The sequence below is a fragment of the Taudactylus pleione genome, unplaced genomic scaffold, assembly GCF_031769625.1.
Source record: "Taudactylus pleione unplaced genomic scaffold, aTauple2 ptg000547l, whole genome shotgun sequence".
In the NCBI taxonomy this organism is placed as follows: Eukaryota; Metazoa; Chordata; class Amphibia; order Anura; family Myobatrachidae; genus Taudactylus; species Taudactylus pleione.
Genome location: NW_028284949.1, coordinates 1,669,403 through 1,689,299, shown reverse-complemented (window position 1 = coordinate 1,689,299; position 19,897 = coordinate 1,669,403). Strand labels below are relative to the sequence as shown.

At 47.6% G+C, this 19,897-nt stretch overlaps 1 protein-coding gene across 1 annotated transcript in view; it reads right to left on the bottom strand.

The window, feature by feature from the left end:
* Positions 1-257: 257 nt before the first annotated feature.
* LOC148500739 (uncharacterized) overlaps positions 258-19,897 on the bottom strand; it is a 163,541-nt gene continuing 143,901 nt past the window's right edge. The window contains 5 exon segments of the mRNA XM_088451428.1: positions 258-2,028; positions 12,241-12,676; positions 12,840-12,937; positions 13,591-13,669; positions 16,965-17,054. Of these exon segments, the coding sequence (XP_088307554.1) occupies positions 698-2,028; positions 12,241-12,676; positions 12,840-12,937; positions 13,591-13,669; positions 16,965-17,054 (2,034 nt within the window). The 3' untranslated portion in view covers positions 258-697.

Sequence of the window (19,897 nt, the reverse complement as noted above, 5' to 3'; positions counted from 1 at the left end):
GGCCTGTACTGCATTTAACAAAGGGAAAATGGCCGCCGTGGCCATTTTCCAGGCGTTTTTACAGCGCTGACACCGGCGCCGATGTGGGACTCAGGAGAGGTAAGTATAATATGGGTGGAAGGTGTGCGGGCCCCCCCTGGACCAATTATAAATATGCCACTGCTTACAGCCCAGTCATCACATGATGTCATAGTTTCCCACTCCCCATGTTCACCCACAGGACATTGTAATGATGACAGATTAGTTATGACTCTACATCACATTAAGAGGTTTTATTATTGCACAAATAGGCCAATAGCACAACAATAATCTAATACCGAGCTTCCCAAACTCTGCTATTACAGTCCAGGTTTTTAAGGATATCAATGCTTGAGTCCAAATGGTTAAATCAAATGAAGTGACCTGTGATTAAGCATGGATATCCTTAATACCCGGCCTGTAATAACGGAGTTTGGAAACTTTGATCTGATGGAATAAGGAAACTGAAAGCCATTTACATGAGGAATATGTTGGAGCCCTATGTTGGTGACATAGGTTACATAAATTGTAATATATTAGTATATAGTGTGAAAATGCAAATGTCATATAACCTTCACTAAGCAGAGACACCAATCTAGGCTAAAATTATATTTATACTTGTTCTAAAAATTTTCAATAAAATTATAGCACTGCAAATACCGCTGCAATTTCTAGACGCTCACACACATTGTTTTTCCCCTGTGTGACGTTTCTGATGACTAAAAAGAGTAAATTTCTGTGTAAAACATTTCCCACAATCAGGACATGGAAATGGCCTCTCACCTGTGTGACTTCTCTGATGTAAAACAAGATGTGATTTCCGTGTAAAACATTTCCTACACTCAGAACATGGAAATGGTTTCTCACCTGTGTGACTTCTCTGGTGTCTAATAAGATATGATTTCTGTGTAAAACATTTCCCACACTCGGTGCATGGAAATGGTTTCTCACCTGTGTGGACTCGTTGATGTTTAGTAAGATCTGATTTTTCTCTGAAACATTTCACACATTCAGAGCATGGAAATGGTTTCTCACCTGTGTGACGTCTCTGATGTGCAACAAGATCTGATTTCTGTGTAAAACATTTCCCACACTCGGAGCATGGAAATGGTTTCTCACCTGTGTGACGTCTCTGATGTGCAACAAGGTTTGATTTATATGTAAAACATTTCCCACACTCGGAGCATGGAAATGGCCTCTCACCTGTGTGAGTTCTCTTATGTGTAACAAGGTTTGATTTATATGTAAAACATTTCCCACACTCAGAGCAGTGAAATGGTTTCTCACCCGTGTGAAGTCTCTGATGTACAAGATGATCGGATTTCTGTGAAAAACATTTCCCACACTCAGAGCAAGTAAATGGCCTCTCACCAGTGTGACTTCTCTGATGTCTAACAAGCTCTGATTTCTGTGTAAAAACTTTTCCACACTCAGAACATAAAAATGGCTTCTCACCAGTGTGACTTCTCTGATGTATAACCAGATGTGAATTCTGTGTAAAAATTTTCCCACAATCAGAACATGAATATGGTTTCTCACCTATGTGAAGTCTCTGATGTGTAACAAGGTTTGATTTATATGCAAAACATTTCCCACACTCAGAGCAGGGAAATGGTTTCTCACCTGTGTGAAGTCTCTGATGTACAAGATGATCCGATTTCTGTGAAAAACATTTCCCACACTCAGAGCATGGAAATGGTTTCTCACCTGTGTGACTTCTCTGATGCAGAACAAGCTGTGATTTACATTTAAAACATTTCCCACACTCAGAACAGGAAAATATTTTATCAGGTGTATGAGCTGCACTATGTGTAACAAAATCTGAGGTATCAGGAGAACATTGCTCACAATTAGAGGGATCAGATGATATAGCTGTATTGTGAGGCACTGGATGTATATTTCGTGTAACTGGATTATCTCCTGGAGATTCCTGATTGATCTGATCTTCTAATTTAATAGCTGTAGACAAGTTGGGATGTCCCTCCAAGGCATTCTTGCTTGTGCGTCCTTCTGATGGAAATACAATAACTGTATTATTATTATTATTATTCACAGTTCTTTATATAGCACAGACATACTGAGAAGCACATTGCGGATAATATTTAGTAGTCTTCATTCTAGCACCCTGCACCTGTCAAAACATGTGCAGTTCCTCCTTCCAGCCTATGGTGTCGCTCTTTGTTCTGGTTATTTTTTGCACACTCAGCTGATGCAATAAACTTCTGAAATACAGACACGTGTGTTAGAAACACCAGAGCAGTGTATGACACCCTAAGCAGGAAAGAGGAACTGCAGGGGTTGTGAGAAATGCATGGTGCTAGAATGAAAGCTATTTAGTCATTCACATCAGGCTGTGCTCCAGTGGAGCTTACAATCTATATTCCCTTCCACCTGTACACACTAGGGTTAATTTGTGTCAGAAACCAAACTCAACACAGATAGCACCTTGGTTTGGAATCAAACTAATGATTTTAGTGTGGTGAGATAATTAGTTATGGTAGACTGACCTTGATAACTTTCTTCGAGGTCCATAGAGATACCATGGGGTAATGTAGTTTTAGAGATCTATGCACCAAACAGTTAAAGCTTTCAGCTCCCAGGATGCCTCGGGTCCTCCTCTAAATATACCCCACCCCTAGCCACAGTCCTTCAGTTGCGTAACCAAGCCTAAGGCAGGAGAAGGAAAGAGGAGAAGGAAGAACAAATCGTACACCAGAAACACACTCACACAAGATGAGGGAATCTGTGCCAGAAAGAAAATTACCCAATGAAGCCAGGTGGGCCAGGGTGGCTGCCCTATGGACCTCAAAGAAAGTTATCAAGGTAAGTAATATAATTCTAATTTTCTTCAGGGTCCATAGGGATCCACAGGGATACCATGGGGATGTCCTAAAGCAGTTCCCCCTAGGGTGGGAGACGCTCCTGAGGCAGAAAGGAGAACTTGTCGCCCAAAGGAAGCATCCTGAGAGGCAAAAAGTATCAAAGGCATAAAACCTAAGAAAGGTGTGGACAGAAGACCACGTGGCTGCCTTGCACAATTGTTCAGCAGAGGCACCACGACTAAATGCCCACGATAGCCCTATACACAGAGAAGAACGCGCTGTCACCATGCTTGGGACAAACAGATCAGCCTGTGAGTACAAATAAATTATAATGGAGGGAGGTCAGCGCTACACACTATATGTGAGAATAAACGTTTTTTATTGATATCAAGGCACCCAGCCTTTGAGGTCAATGTGTGTGCCACAATATAAAAATTGATCAGGTGTCGTAGTGTGCAGAGACCCAATGGATAGTCTGATATGAACTGCACAGTATTAAGATGTGTGGTGGGGGTGTCCAATGTGGACCGTACAGTTTTGGGATATGGGGGATAGCTATAGAATTTGTCCTGCACACAGTGATGTGCTAAGTCCAGAGTGTGTTACCGGTGAATGAATTAAAAGTTCAGCTGGTGCAAGTCTCGGTACACTGGGTAGTTTAGTATGTGTCTGGTGGGGCGGCGTCCCGTATCCCCCAGGTGCACATACTTACCCTCAGCATCTGGTGCTTGTTCACCTCCGGGTAGATGATGTCCTCTTTGCGGTCCCCGTCGAGGTTCTTCTGCTTCCCTCTGATGTCAGTACGCGACACTCCACGTTCTGGCTGGGGAGCGGTGTCCTCACCGGCGTGTCTGCGAGACTTCCGGGTTACTGCACTCTCGCGAGATCGCGCAGTGTGCCGGGCTCAGCAGTGTCGCATGGTGGCTCGACTCGGCGCCGCGAGGAGACTGGGAGAGGGGAGGGAGGCTGGTGTCGCTGTGGGTGAAGTGGTAGAGCTGTCTTTTAACGCGTATCGGCTTTAGTTAAGCCTTCCTCATGGAATAGTGTGTATCATACTGCAGAGCTAATTATACTCACTTCTTCCAGCCTGTGAGTACACCTGAGAGATAGTCATACATAACTATCGAACAAGGGTCTGCTTGTTAGCTGGATATCCTCGTCTGTGCAAACCATATAATACAAAGAGTTTGTATGCTCCACATAGATACGGAGAGCACAAACTACATCCAGGGAGACTTCACCTATAGAAAAGGTCTGGAGCCTCAAAAGCTGGAACTACAATTTCTTCATTCACATGAAAACGGGACACTACCTCAGGAAGGTAACCCTCCCTTGTACGAAGAACAGCTCTATCCTGGTGAAAAATCAAAAATGGGGAGCAACAACACAACGCTGCCAAATCAGAGACTCTGCGTGCAGAAGAGATAGCGAGGAGAAAAAATGCCTTTGGTGTCAACCATTGCAAGTCTACAGAGTCCAGATATTCAAATGCGGAAACCTGTAGCCCCTTAAGAACCAAGGATAGATCCCACGGTGGTACAAAAGGCTTAACTCGCAGAACTCCCTGAGCCTGTACCCTCAATGTAGCCAGAGACCAAGGTCTAATCCGGCTTGGAGAAAATCCAGAACCCGGGAAAACCTAAACATTTTAGGGTCTGACTTCCTGTGGGAACACCATTGATCAAAGGAATTCCAAACTCTGTAATAAATGCGGGCAGAGGAAGGCTTTCGCGTCCTAAGCATCGTTTGAATCACAGCTGGAAAAACCCTTTGCCCTTAAGATGGAAGTTTCAAGAGCCACGCCGTCACAGCCAGAAGATGCAAGTGCAGATGTTGGCAGGGACCCTGCATTTGTAGTTCCTGCCATAGAGGCAGAGGATACAGACTGTCTATGGACAGATTCTGTATGTCGGTGAACCAATGACGTCTGGACCAAGCTGGAGCCACCAGTATTACTGTTCCGCCATCCTGCTTAAATTTCCTGATAACTCTTGGGAGGAGGGAAATTGGAGGAAAGAGATACGCCAGCTTGAAGTCCCATTTAACTGCCAGTGCGTAAACGAATGCTGCTGATGGGTCTCTGGACCTGGGGAGCTTGTAGTTGTGACGTGATGCCATCAGATCTATTTCTGGTAGACCCCACTTGTTAACCAGGAGCTGAAACACTCCCGGATGGAGAGACCACTCTACAGCATGTATGTCCCAACTTAGGAAGCCGGCTTCCCAATTGAGAACTCCCGGTATGAATATTGCAGAGATAGCCGGAAGATGACGTTTTGCCCAAATCAGAATCTTTGTTACTTCCTTCATGGCTGCAAGACTGTGTGCGCCTCCCTGATGATTGAGATGGGCTACTGTAGTCACGTTGTCGGACTGGATCTGGACCGACCTACCCTGGATCAGGTAGTGTACCATGATCAGTGCTCTGTATACTGCTTGCAGTTCCAGAATGTTTCTGGAAGATGACCTTCCTGATCTGTCCATCTTCCCTGAAAAGTGTGATAACCTGTCACTGCCCCCCATTCGCGAAGACTGGCGTCTATGGGGAGACACACCCAATTTGTAATCCAGAATGGTCGCCCTTTTTCCAGATGGTCCTTTTTCAGCCACCACAGGTGGGAGAGACAAACCTCTGGAGTGAGAAGGAGCCTCTGGGAACGTATTAAATGATACTGTCCATTCCACCGGAAGAGAATCAATCTTTGCAGAGGCCTGGAATGGAACTGAGCATACCCCACCATGTTGAAGGTGGATACCATTGATCCCAGGACCTGCATTGCTGATAGAATGGATAGCTTTTGCTTGCGTAACAGCGTGCGTATCCGCAACGATAGGGTGTTTCTGCGAGTGGACAAAATTTCAGCCCTATGTACCTGAGAATCCAGCAATGCTCCCAGATATACCATCTACTGTGTTGGAGAAAGAGATGATTTCTTCCAGTTGATGATCCAGCCGTGCCTTTGTAGGCAGGCTATTGTCAATTGAAGATGATGTTGTAAAAACAACTGGAGTCTGTGCCAATATCAGAATGTCGTCCAGATATGGTAGTATTCTGATGCCTTAAGTAAGCCGTCATGACCGCCATAATTTTGGTAAAGACCCAAGGGACCGTCGACAGACCAAAAGGCAGTGCCTGAAATTGGTAATGTTGCTGCAGGACAGCAAACCGTAGAATTCTTTGGTGGGATGACGTAATATGGACATTAAGATACGCATCCTGAATGTCCAGGGAAACCATAAAATCCCCAGGCTCCATTGCCAAAAATAATTGACCGGAGAGTTTCCATACGAAACGTGGGAACATGGATAAACCTGTTGAGTGATTTAGGTTTAGAATAGGACGATGAGCCCCATTCGGTTTGTGAACCAAAAAAAGATTGGAATAATAACCCCTTCCTTGCTGTAACACAGGAACCAGGATTATCACCCCTGTCTGCAGCAGAGAGTGAATAGCCTTCTGAAGAGTCAAGGCTTTGACCACATCTGATGGAGGATCTGTACAAAAAAAAAAAAAACTTCTGGGGAGAATTCCTACTGAAAGTGAGGGCATACCCCTGAGAAACCTCTTGGACCCAAGCATCTGTTGTCTGACACCAGTAATCCACAAATCCCCGTCAGGCCGAGGGTTTGTCGCCCTGCTTAGAAGCTGGACATTTTGTCTGCCCAGACCTCCTAGTTTGTCGCCTTGTCTTGCGAAAACTAGCTGATTTGGAGAAAGAGTATTCCCTTGCTCTTCCCTGGGGACAAAAGGGCCGAAAGAAAAACTGCTTAGATTTTACTGCAGCCGTATATGGCAGCCCTGTTGATTTTGAAGCCGCTAGAGTAGATATTAGTTTGTCTAATTCTGCTCCAAAAAGTATCCTTCCCTGGAAAGGTAAGGTTTCCAGAGCCTTCTTTGATCCGGAATCAGCCACCCAGGATCTTAACCAAATGACCCTGCGTGCTACTACTGAAGCTGCAGATGCTTTGGAAGCTAAAATCCCAGTATCCACTGCAGCTCCTTAAATGGGAGATATACATCATCTATACTCTGGTAGAGAATCTTCTAATACCCCTGTCCATTCCTCAGCAACTCTGGCTACTCATGTTCCAGCCATAGCTGGACGATTAACTGCTCCAGAAGCTGAATTGTCAAAAGACATGCTTCAATCTTGCAGTCTGTAGCTTCCTTCAGAGAGGATGCCGATGGAATCGGCAATGTAGCATTTTTAACCAAGTACGACACGAGTATCCATAGTAGGAGGTACCTCCCGCTTAGTACATTCAGAACTGGGAAAGGATACAACAATGTTAATCTTTTATTGACACAAAACCATTTATCCGGGTTACCCCATGCCTCCTCAGTGAGCTGCTCAGAAATTGGAAACTCCGTTTTGACCCCCTTTCGGTGGTGATTAAACAATGGAGCCTTCATATTAGGAGCTGGCTCATCATCCTTAATATCTAGGACTGATTTAACCGCCTTCACCAAGGAAGGAACATCCCCTGTGGATGGAAGGTCCTCCTCTCCCGAGCTGGACTCTGGAGAAGAACCCTGCTCATCGGCTTCATTGGATGCGTCTGAATCCATAAACTGAGCAGATCATTTGCGTTTAGGTGCCTTAGTAATTACCTCCTTGTTTTCAATATTTGACAGTCCCATACTGACTAGAGTGGCCGTAAACATTCCCCCAAGAAGGATGCATAGGAGGTACAAATTAGCATGCTGTGAACACCCCATATAAGAAGGCAGTGTGGGAGCAGCCATGCGATCCACAACCTGCTTCATTACCTGAGACAAAGAGGATACCCAAGATGGCTCTTGTATAGGCAAATTGGGCTGATGCGGTGGCTCTTTATAACAGGCAACACACAAACCATCCTTAATAACGTCCTGACGTTATGATGGCAATTTGCATATACTCCAGAATGTCATGAAGAGTGATCAGATGAATTGCAATGTCCCTCTTTGCCATGACAATGATCTTAGGGCCTGATTCAGACCCGCTCGCGAGCGATATGCGCTCGCAAGCGGGTCGATGGTGGCCCAGTGCGCATGACGGAGCCGGCTCCGTCGTGCGCATGCGCGAGACCCGGGTAGCGACGGGCAAACAGTCACTCCAGGTCTCGTACCAAAGGGGGCATGCTGTCGATGTTGAGTGACAGCACGCCCCCTTTGGTGGGCAGGCCAGGGGGAGTGGCTGCCCAAACGGAGGCGTTCCCATGTGAACGCCTCCATTTGGGGGCGGCCTCACTGACATCACGAGTGATGTCAGTGGCAGAGATTTCGGCTCTGAGAGAGCCGAAATCTCTCTGGGGCTTGCGGCAACGAGACCCTACCACAAGGGTCTCGTCGCAAGCCCGATGGTCGCGATGGTCTTGACCATCGCGACCATCTTCCTGGCCGCTCGCTATAGCGGTGGGTGGTCACCCACAGCTATGCGAGCGGCCAGGAGGCCGCTCTAAAAAACAAGAAGGCCGGCCCTGATTCAGAGCGAGCGCTCTGTCAGAGCATCCGGCTCTGAATCAGGGCCTTAATCCCAAAAACAACATTTCCACTGCATTTCAGCCCTGCCACAAAAGGACCAGCTGACATGAGGTCAGTCATTCTCTAGTTAACACAGGTGAGAGTGCTGACGAGGACAAGGCTGGAGATCACTATGTCTTGCTGAATGAGTTAGAATAACAGAAAGAAAGCTTTAAAAAGGAGAATGGAGCTTGAAATCATTGTTCTTCCTCTGTTATCAATGGTAACCTGCAAGGAAACACGTCCAGTCATCATTGTTTTGCACAAAAAGGGTTTCACAGGCAAAGATATTGCTGCTAGTATGATTGAACCTAAATCAACCATTTATCGGGTCATCAAGAACTTCAAGGAGAGAGGTTCAATAGTTGTGAAAAAGGCTTCAGGGCGCCCAAGAACGTCCAGCAAGTGCCAGGACAGTCTCCTAAAGTTGATTCAGCTGCGGGATCGGGGCACCACCAGTGCAGAGCTTGCTCAGGAATGGCAGTGTATCTGGACGCACAGTGAGGTGAAGACTTTTGGAGGATGGCTTTGTGTCAGGAACGGCAGAAAAGAAGCCACTTCTCTCCAGGAAAAACATCAGGGACAGACTGCTATTTTGCAAAAGTTACAGGTAATGAACTGCTGAGGACTGGGGTAAAGTTATTTTCTCTGATGAATCCCCTTTCAGATTGTTTTGGGCATTTGGAAAAACAATTGTCCGGAAAAGGAAAGGTGCTACAGATGAATCAGATGTGTCATGCCAACAGTAAAGCATCCTGAGACCATTCATGAGCGGGGTTGCTTCTCAGCCAAGGGAGTGGGCTCACTCACACTTTTGCCTAAGAACACAGCCATAAATAAGGAATGGTACCAAATCATCCTCCAAGAGCAACTTCTCCCAACCATCCAAGAACAGTTTGGCGATGAACAGCATGATGGAGCACCTTGCCATAAGGCAAAAGTGATAACTAAGCGGCTTGGGGAAAAAACATTGAAATTTTGGGTCCATGGCCTGGAAACTCCCCAGACCTTAATCCCATTGAGAACTTGTGGTCAATCCTCAAGAAGCGGGTGGACAAACAAAAACCCACAAATTCTGACAAACTCCAAACATTGATTTGGCAAGAATGGGCGGCCATCAGTCAGTATGTGGCCCAGAAGTTGAGTGACAGCATGCCATGGCGAATTGCAGAGGTCTTGAAAAAGAAGGGTCAACACTGCAAATATTGAATCTTTGCATAAACTTAATGTAATTGTCAATAAAAGCCTTTGACACTTATGAAATGCTTGTAATTTTACTTCAGTATACCATAATAACAGCTGACAAAAAGGTCTAAAAACACTGAAGCAGCAAACTTTGTGAAAACCAATACTTGTGTAATTCACAAAACTTTTAGCCATGGCTGTATATCTTAACCAAGGGAGAGGTATACATGGAAACTGATCCAAACAGTAGGGCACCGATGTTGGGCTGTAAGGAGGGTACGCGGGGCGACCCAGACACGCAAAAACCTTATGGAAGGACTGCGTCTGGGTAGGAACTGCCGGGGGGAGCGCCTATCTCCCCTAAGCTGCATCAACCAGCCGGGTACGCTGGCCTCATCGCAGCAGATATGAGTCAGCTGCCGATCCCCTGCGTCAGACCATAAGGCCCCGGCGGTCTAGTGAGGACGCGACAAACCCGGGCCCTGACTGCAGCGGCTTCTGGTGCATCTCTGAAACCAGAAGGACTGTCACGCGCGATTCCCCCGTAAGCAAATCATCGCCTTACCTGACATCTCAGTGAGTCCAGTTGCAGTGGTCCTGCTAGCAAGCCAAGCCGAGACCGCCCGAAATCACCTGCCCAGTTACTGGTGCTTTGGCCCAGCGGGGGTAGATGGAGTTGCATTATCTGCGTCTTAATACAGACGCTGAGTACTGCTAACTCAAAACATATGCAATAAATAAAACCTAAAATAAAAGCTTAGGACTGCCTGAGCAGTGTCCCGTTACAAAAGGTGCGTCTTGATCCTGCCGCACCAAATGAACAACTGGAGGCTAGGGGTGGGGTATATATGGAGGAGGATCCATGGAGCTGAAAGCTTTAACTGTCTGGTGCCTGAATCTCTCCAACCACATTACCCCATGGTATCCCTGTGGACCCTGAAAAAGAAAGTAATGGTATCCACTACACTACTGTGTAACTATTAGGAATGAAGATGTTTAGATGTTTAATATTCAGGTACAAGCTAGGACATTGTTACATTTACAAATGTACAAAAAACTAATAAAACTCCTGTTGAACAGATAAAATATTGGCATAAAATGGCACAAGCACATTATCAGCACGTCACAGACCAAGCCACAGGCAGATGGCACATCACCAATGGATATCTCCCCCTAAATGCAGACTTTGCTGGGCTATGTTCCCTAGCCATCATCACAGAGCAGGAAGTCTCATTAATCAGTGACATTGGTGAACCACAATATCCAGCTAGACCTCCCTCACACATAACCACAGAAAACTTGTGGTCTAATTACCAACAACTGCGTCCACACTACACAAAGTTCTCCAGGTGGATATATAAGTAGCAAAAGCCGCCTCTATATGGTCCTCTGGTCATCCTCAGATAGAGTAGCCCCACCAGAGTCATGCTACTAAATTTGGGTAATAAGTCACTGTAGATAAACACTGAGAGGGAAGGAGAGTGATAGGATAGAGCAACACAGACTGATGGTGGCACACAGCGGGGGAGGCAGCAGGACAGGGTAGGGGAATGGCAGAGGGCACAGGCGAGCCTAACTCTCACTTACACCGGCTTCTTGAGAAAGCTGTCCAAAGTACATTTTATATGCTTTAGCTAACAGCCAGGATTCTTTTATATTTTTTGTACATGGCAGTGCATTGTGTGAGGGAGAGAAAAAATTATTTGAACACAGCATGACCTGATGGGAGATTGATTGCCTGAAAAGGAACCTTAATGTGAATTGCTGCCAGAATATAAATGTAAATGTGTTTCCATTTGGGGATAAAAGTGAAAGAAGTTATTTTTCCTGACACATTATGAAGGATTTGTGTGGAGGAAGAAAAGAAACCTTTATGTACATATAGGGTGACATATAAATGCGAGTCGTTTTATTTGTGATTGACTATAACAGAAGTATAATCTTAAGGTGCTCATCCACTAGCAGACATGAAAACGAACGAGTGTACGATTACGACATTGTAATCGTGCAGCCGTTTGTCAGTCGTGTGATGAGCCTGCACTGAATGAGCAGTCGTTCAGTGCAGGCTCATCAATCATCTGCAAACATGCTCAACCTGACGTTATCGTCAGGTTGACCAGCATGTTTGCACGATGATAGATGTCTAAACGACCAGCGGGCACGCGTATCGCTGATCGTTTTAGACATTTTTGCAAATGATTTATGAACGATTGCTATCGTTCAATCGCTCAACTTAATCGTCTAGTGGATGGGCACCTTAAGTTGAACAATTCAGACAACTTGTACCACATAAAAGAAACCTTTATGTGCATATAGGGGATGGTTACATATGTTAAGTTTTATTTTGATTGGCCAAGACCCCTCCTGAACAGAACTAAATACAGTCCTTATAGACATCATAAGTACTGAAGGGGTGTCCCCTTGAGAGGCAAGAAACAACCATTTGTTGCTTTTAGGATCTGAGGCCCTTAGGACCTCTATATAAAGGAAGTTGGTGTAGTCCTATAGAGGAACAAGCTGCCATATTAGATCAAACTGAGCGAAAGGATCAAATTCTATTCAGTTTTCAGTATATTTTTGGATTGGGGAAGGAAATCCACACAAAACTGGTAGAACATACAAACTCCATACATATAATACACTGGTTAAAATAAAGCCAACACTATATCATGGTGCAGAGAGAGAATGTAATAAGTGTTTATTACTCACCGGTGCTGATATCTATAGGGATTTCTTCCTCCCTATACTGCTGATCACCCATCACATACTTCTTCTCTTCTCCCTCTATCGCTTCTGCCTTCATATCAGTCACATACGTCTCTTCTTCTCCCTCTATATCTTCTGCCTTCATGTCAGTCACATACATCTCTTCTTCTCCCTCTATATTTTCTGCCTTCAAATCAGTCACATACGTCTCTTCTCCCTCTGTATCTTCTGCCTTATCAGTCACATACATCTCTTCTTCTCCCTCTATATCTTCTGCCTTCATATCAGTTACATATGTCTCTTCTCCCTCTGTATCTTCTACCTTCATATCAGTCACATATGTCTCTTCTTCTCCCTCTGTATCTTCTGCCTTCATATCAGTCACATACGTCTCTTCTCCCTCTGCATATTCTACTTTAATAATAGTCAGATCTTTGCCCTAATGAAAGCCCAAAACAATAAAATAACAATGTAATAATTTCTGCTTTCATTATTTAAGATTACACAGTATAATATCAGTGTAGAAGACACAAAGAGCTGCTCTACAGACTATATAGTGAAAAATCACTGTGGTATATGGGGAGACCCTAAATCCCACCTACCTGATGCTTCTGTAGGATCCTGCGATTCTCCTCTGTATTATCCTGGAAATAAAAAGGACGGGGACATCTCTCTTTGGTATTTCTGTTACTGGGTCCATCTGCAGGAGACACAGTGACTGATTACATTGCATATATATGATTATCAGATTATGGGCCTGATTCAGACCCGGTTGCAAGCGCTGAACGCTCGCAACCGGGTCGATGGTGGCCCAGAGCGCATGACGGAGCCGGCTCCGTCGTGCGCATGCGCGAGACCCGGATAGCGACGGGCAATCCGTTGCTCCGGGTCTCGCACCAAAGGAGGCATGCTGTCGATTTTGAGTGACAGCACGCCCCCTTTGGTGGGCGGGCCTGGGGGGGTGGCTGCCCAGACAGAGGCGTTCCCATGAGAACGCCTACCGTCTGGGGGCGGCCCCACTGACATCACAAGTGATGTCAGTGGGAGAGCTTTCTGCTCTGTTTGAGCCGAAAACTCTCTGGGGCTTGCGGCCACGAGACCCTACCACAAGGGTCTCGTCGCAAGCCCGATGGTCGCGATGGTCTTGACCATCATCCTTGCCGCTCGCGTTAGCTGTGGGTGGCAACCCACAGCAATGCGAGCGGCCAGGAGGCCGCTCCATAACAATAAAAAAAAGACGCCCAGATTCAGAGCGAGCGCTCTGTCAGAGCGTTCGGCTCTGAATCAGGGCCAATGTGTATATAGGTGGTCCCATAGCTGCTCTCCCCATTACAATAAATGACAGTCTCTTACCCAGTGATGTGAGGGGCCGGTAATTCTCCATCATCACGTCCTTGTACAGACCCCTGTGTCCTTCTATATACTCCACTTCCTGGAGGAGATATAGACAGTGATATTCTGACACCTTATAGGAACCTGACACACACAATGATACAGTCATCACCCAGACACATCCCCTGGTGTTACTGTATAACCTCCCATTCCCAGCAGTCACCAGCTCTGTACATAATAGGTACAGAGGGCCTGATTCAGAGCCGGACGCTATTTGCGAACGGTCGTTCAGAAAAAGGGGCCGGCTATTTAAATTGAGCGCTCGCTCTTTGCGGTCTGTTGACGCCTCTATGTCTGAGCGAGCGAACGAAACTTGCGCTCACTATTTTGTAAAGACGCCCCTTGGCCGTTCACATCATACGTCATCTCCGCTATTTATTAGATTAATCGAGTACATCGCAGTGCTTGTGGTAGGTTTTACTTGCCGCAATCACTGCGAGCAGTTCAGGCTAAAAGAAAACCAAGGGACGTGGTCGATGACGCTGCTTTGTTAATTATGCACTCCCATTAAACGCCCGTTTTGACCGTTTGGCACGCCTGCGTTCGGATCTCCACTCCCCGTTTTCAAGCACCTTCCCGTTACCACCCACAAACGCCTCATTCTGTCACTCAAATTAGCAGGCCCTCGCTGTTTTGCGAGCGCACGATTTCCGACCGCAATGACAGGTTGGCGCATGCGCATTAAGACCCATACGCATGCGCAATGTGCGAACATCGCTCGGAGCGAGCAGCCGCTTACGAGCGGCGCTGAATCAGGCCCAGAGACCACAAGAGCTGCTGTTCGCAAAGACTATGAAACAGCAAAGGGTATACACAACCAAAGCCGCCTATCACTTGTATATACTATAGGTACAGAGACATGTAGCACCACCATATGAGGAGACTGTATATAGTCCAGGCCTCCCCTTACTGGTATATACTACAGGTACAGAGACCCCCATAGCTGCTGTATGAGGAGCCTGTGTGACAGTACAGTGTATATAGCCCAGGCCTCCCCTCACTGGTATATACTATAGGTAGTCACCCCCAGTGCTGCTGTATGAGGAGACTGTGTGACAGTACAGGGTATATAGCCCAGGCCTCCACTCACTGGTATATACTATAGGTACAGAGACCCCCAGTGCTGCTGTATGAGGAGACTGTGTGACAGTACAGTGTATATAGCCCAGGCCTCCCCTCACTGGTATATACTATAGGTAGTCACCCCCAGTGCTGCTGTATGAGGAGACTGTGTGACAGCACAGTGTATATAGCCCAGGCCTCCCCCTCACTGGTATATACTATAGGTAGTCACCCCCAGTGCTGCTGTATGAGGAGACTGTGTGACAGCACAGTGTATATAGCCCAGGCCTCCCCCTCACTGGTATATACTATAGGTAGTCACCCCCAGTGCTGCTGTATGAGGAGACTGTGTGACAGTACAGGGTATATAGCCCAGGCCTCCACTCACTGGTATATACTATAGGTACAGAGACCCCCAGTGCTGCTGTATGAGGAGACTGTGTGACAGTACAGTGTATATAGCCCAGGCCTCCCCTCACTGGTATATACTATAGGTAGTCACCCCCAGTGCTGCTGTATGAGGAGACTGTGTGACAGAACAGTGTATATAGCCCAGGCCTCCCCCTCACTGGTATATACTATAGGTAGTCACCCCCAGTGCTGCTGTATGAGGAGACTGTGTGACAGCACAGTGTATATAGCCCAGGCCTCCCCTCACTGGTATATACTATAGGTACAGAGAACCCCAGTGCTGCTGTATGAGGAGATTGTGTGACAGTACAGGGTACATAGCCCAGGCCTCCCCTCACTGGTATATACTATAGGTACAGAGACCCCTAGAGCTGCTGTATGAGGAGACTGTGTGACAGTACAGGGTATATAGCCCAGGCCTCTACTCACTGGTATATACTATAGGTACAGAGACCCCCAGTGCTGCTGTAAAGAGGAGACTGTGTGACAGTACAGTGTATGTAGCCCAGGCCTCCCCTCACTGGTATATACTGTAGGTACAGAGACCCCAGTGCCGCTTACGGCGTGCACTTGCGTGAGACCCGTTCAGCGAAGCGACGTCAGCTCCGTCGCTACAGGTCTCGTTACAAGATGGGGCGGCTGTCGATGTTGATTGACAGCTCGCCCCGTTTTGTAGGAGGGGAGGCTGCACAAACACAGGCGTTCCCTTAGGAAAGCCTGGCGTTTGTGGGCGGCCCTACTGACAGTAGTGGACTCCCTGCTCTATTAGAGCAGGGAGTCCACTCGGGCTTGCGAGAGCTGAGACCCTACCACAGGGTCTTCTTGCAAGCCCAATGGTCGCAACGGGCTCCAGGCTGCTCGCAAAAGCTGTGGGTTGTCACCCACAGCTTAGAGAGCGGCCTGGTAAAAAAAATAAAGAAAAATCCCCACCCTGATTCAGAGCGAACGGCTCTGAATCAGGCCCTGTGTGACAGTACACAGCCCAGGCTTCCCCTCACTGGTATACTATAGGTACAGAGACCCCCAGTGCTACTGTATGAGGAGACCGTGTGACAGTGCAGTGTATATAGCCCAGGCTTCCCCTCACTGGTATACTATAGGTACAGAGACCCCCAGTGCTGCTGTATGAGGAGACAGTGTGACAGTACAGGGTATATAGCCCAGGCTTCCACTCTCTGGTATACTATAGGTACAGAGACCCCCAGTGCTGCTGTATGAGGAGACTGTGTGACAGTACACAGTATATAGGTCAGGCCTCCTCTCACTGATATATACTACAGGTACAGTAACCCCCAGTGCTGCTGTATGAGGAGACAGTGTGACAGTACAGGGTATATAGCCCAGGCCTCCCCTCACTGGTATATACTATAGGTACAGAGCCCAGAGGCCTCTCCCCCTACACCAGTGTTGGCTAACCTTGACACTCCAGCTGTTATGGAACTACATAACCCAGCATGCACTGCTACAGTTTTGCTATTAGGGCATGCTGGGATATATAGTTCCACAACAGCTGGAGTGTCAAGTTTAGCCAACACTGCCCTACACAGTAGGGCAACGCAGGCCACTCCTCCTGTCCAGTAGGGCAACGCAGGCCACTACCCCTGTATAGTAGATACTGCAGGCTGCTCCTTTGTACAGTAGGACACCACAGGCCACTCCCCTTGTACAGTAGGGCACCGCATGCTGCTCCCCCTGTACAGTAGTGTAACGCACACCACTCCCCCTGTACAGTAGTGTAACGCACACCGCTCCCCCTGTACAGTAGGGCACCGCAGGCTGCTCCCCCTGTATAGTAGGACCAGTGCTAGATGCCCAGGCACCCAGCGCCGTCCCGTGCACCCCCTTCCCCATAAAATAATTACGACAGCAGGTGGGTGGCGGGCAGGGGAACTTCCGCCCTTGTACAGCCCCACAAAAGGAGCGTGTCTGGAGCCGGGCCTGAGTAGGACACCCTAGCCTAGCTCTTCCCCCATTACCTGTGTTGATGCCGGATACTACTGAGACGACGCCGCCTTCTTCACGCTGTAAATAACCCCGCCCACTCCCCACAGTCACGTATTAATCTTTAAAAAGCCTTCTCTTTTTATTTTCAACAATCTGATTGGCTCCTAGAAACGTCAATCAACTCATTATTAGGGAGGAAGCCATGGCTGCAGCCATAGAGACGGCGGGTGGGCGGAGCCTTTTCATTGAGCCCGGGTTTACGATTGGCTGCAGTTTCCCCTCTGATACTAATAAGAGCCGAGATCTGTGGCATTATGTAATCCCCTCGGTAATTGTTCTGACCCTACATGTCCTCAGTGCAGTAGGGCGGCGGCCATTTTCTTGTATACCAGTCCGGCAGCATTGTGTGCCCTATCACGGCCGTTACATTTTCTGCTGGTCTGAGCTCTTCCTCCTATCATTCCCACAGGAAGCAGGGACAGGGAGCAGAGGGAAGAGGGGGCAGAGTTGTGTCTGGGAACAGGGTCCATTGTTACTATAATACAGGTGGTGCACTGCAGACCCTCCAACATGACCTGTTCCATTAGGTACACAATGCTCTGTTCCTGGACTTCTCTCTTAATTGATGATTGCAGTCACCTGTGGTGAATCACCTGTCTCATCAGTTACCTAGGTACTCCACAGTTGACTGCAATCATACATTAGGTGGGAAGTTCAGGAGCGGAGTGTTTTGTACCTAATGGAAGGGGTCATGTTGGAGGGTAGGCGTTATTACTATAGTACAGGTGGAGCATACGCCGCTGTTACTATAATACAGGTGATGCAGAACTTAGTAGTTACCAGGGGTGTATCTAGGGATCCAAGCGCCCTTGGCAATGTAATGTACTGGCGCCCCCTACCCTCCTTATGCAGTGCCCCAGTAGTAATCCCCCCCTATGCTGCATTGCCCCCAGTATTAGCCCCCCCTTTACAGTTCCTGCAGTAGTAATCCCCCCTATGCTGCATTGCCCCCAGTAATAGTCCCCCTATACAGTGCCAACAGTAGTAGACCCCAGTAGTAGTCCCCTATACAGTGCCCCCAGTAATAGTACCCATACAGTGCTCCCAGTAGTGGCCACCCCCCATAAATTGACCCCAGTAGTGGCCACCCCAATACAGTAGCGGGCACCCCCCCCATAAAGTGCCCCAGTAGCGGACACCCCCTATTTCAGTGCCCCCCCCCCCGTAGTGCCAGGCTTCCACACACACACACAAAGAACAAAAAAGAAATTCAACTTACCTGGTCCCCGCTCCTGACGCGACCGCCGCTGTGCGAGTCCCTGTCTGCTCTTCTCCTGCATGGGAGAGACGTCATGATGTATGACGTCTCTCCCGTCACATGCTGCAGAGGGAGCCGGAACACGGAGCTCATTAGTGAGCTCCAGCCAACTCCCTCTGCGGACGACGCAGCAGCTAATGAGAGTCTGTATGACTCTCATTAGCTGGCTGCTATTGTGTAGGGCAGACCGCTCTCACTGCGGTCTGCCCTACACTTGTGGGGCCGAGGGATTTGTCCACCCCTTGGCTACTGGTGGCACTGCCGGGCGGCGCCCCCCCTTTGGTCGGCGCCCCTGGCGAGTGCCATCCTGACCAATGGGTAGATATGCCCCTGGTAGTTACTATAATACAGGTGCACAGACTCAGTTGTTACTATAATATAGGTGGTGCAAGCTCTGTTGTTACTATAATACAGGTGGTGCAGACTCAGTTGTTACTATAATATAGATGGCACAGGCTCTGTTACTATAATACAGGTGACGCAGACTTTGTTGTTACTATAATACAGGTGACGCAGACTTTGTTGTTACTATAATACAGGTGGTGCAAGCTCTGTTGTTACTATAATACACCTTTCTAATAACCCTTTCTGTCTGCTCCTCCCCTATACACAGATAAGGTCCGCTTCCTTCGGGAAATTGTGGACAGGATTCTTGGCCACGACAGGACCAGGTGTAACCTCCAGCATTGCTGTGCGATGGTCACTGAGCAGCCCTATGAAGCTGGGTCAGAGGAACTTCTGAGAAACACTGACTAGAACTCTGGGAATGAGGGGACTTAGGGCCTGATTCAGCACAGATCATTATTGTGTTCGCGGCTGTGTAATCGCACACAATGCATCTGCGAAAATATGGTAATGTCTGCAACTGCACAGCCATCATAGAGACGCCCACGGCTACCTTCCAATACTTTGTAGTCCTGCGTATACAACGGTAACATTGAGGAACATCGGCCCGTCACACACAATTACAGCAACTCTGAGCTGTCTCAGAAATTGCAATTCTCGCCGCACGCAGTGGCTAATTTATGCATGCCCATGCAACGGCGTTTAAACGGACAGGCACATCTGCGTTTCTCCAACCTCTCCCCGGTCACCACCCCCAAACGCTCAAAGCCTGTCACTCACTCTGCGATAGATTCTTCTGTGCGTTTGTAATAGCAGTATGATTGCGTTGCTTACGCATGTGCAGTATGCAACCATTGGCAGATCTGCGCAGTTCCAATTGCGATCCATGCTGAATCAGGCCCGTAGTGGTCACTTTGTGCACTCGGCATTGCTAATTTACAGCACTGGGGTCGTGAATTCAATTCCCAAACAAGGCTCCGTTTGTTTACATTTGTATGTTCTCTCTGTATTTGCATTTGTTTCTTCCTTGGACTCTGATTTTCTCCCACTCCGGATCCAGGGGGTCAAAATCCTGATGTCGGCATCCCGACAGGGATTAGGATATTGTCTGTCAGTGTCCTAAAGGTGCATACACACGGGACGATTTGCTCCATGAACGAAATTGTCCCATGTGTTGTTAACAACAAC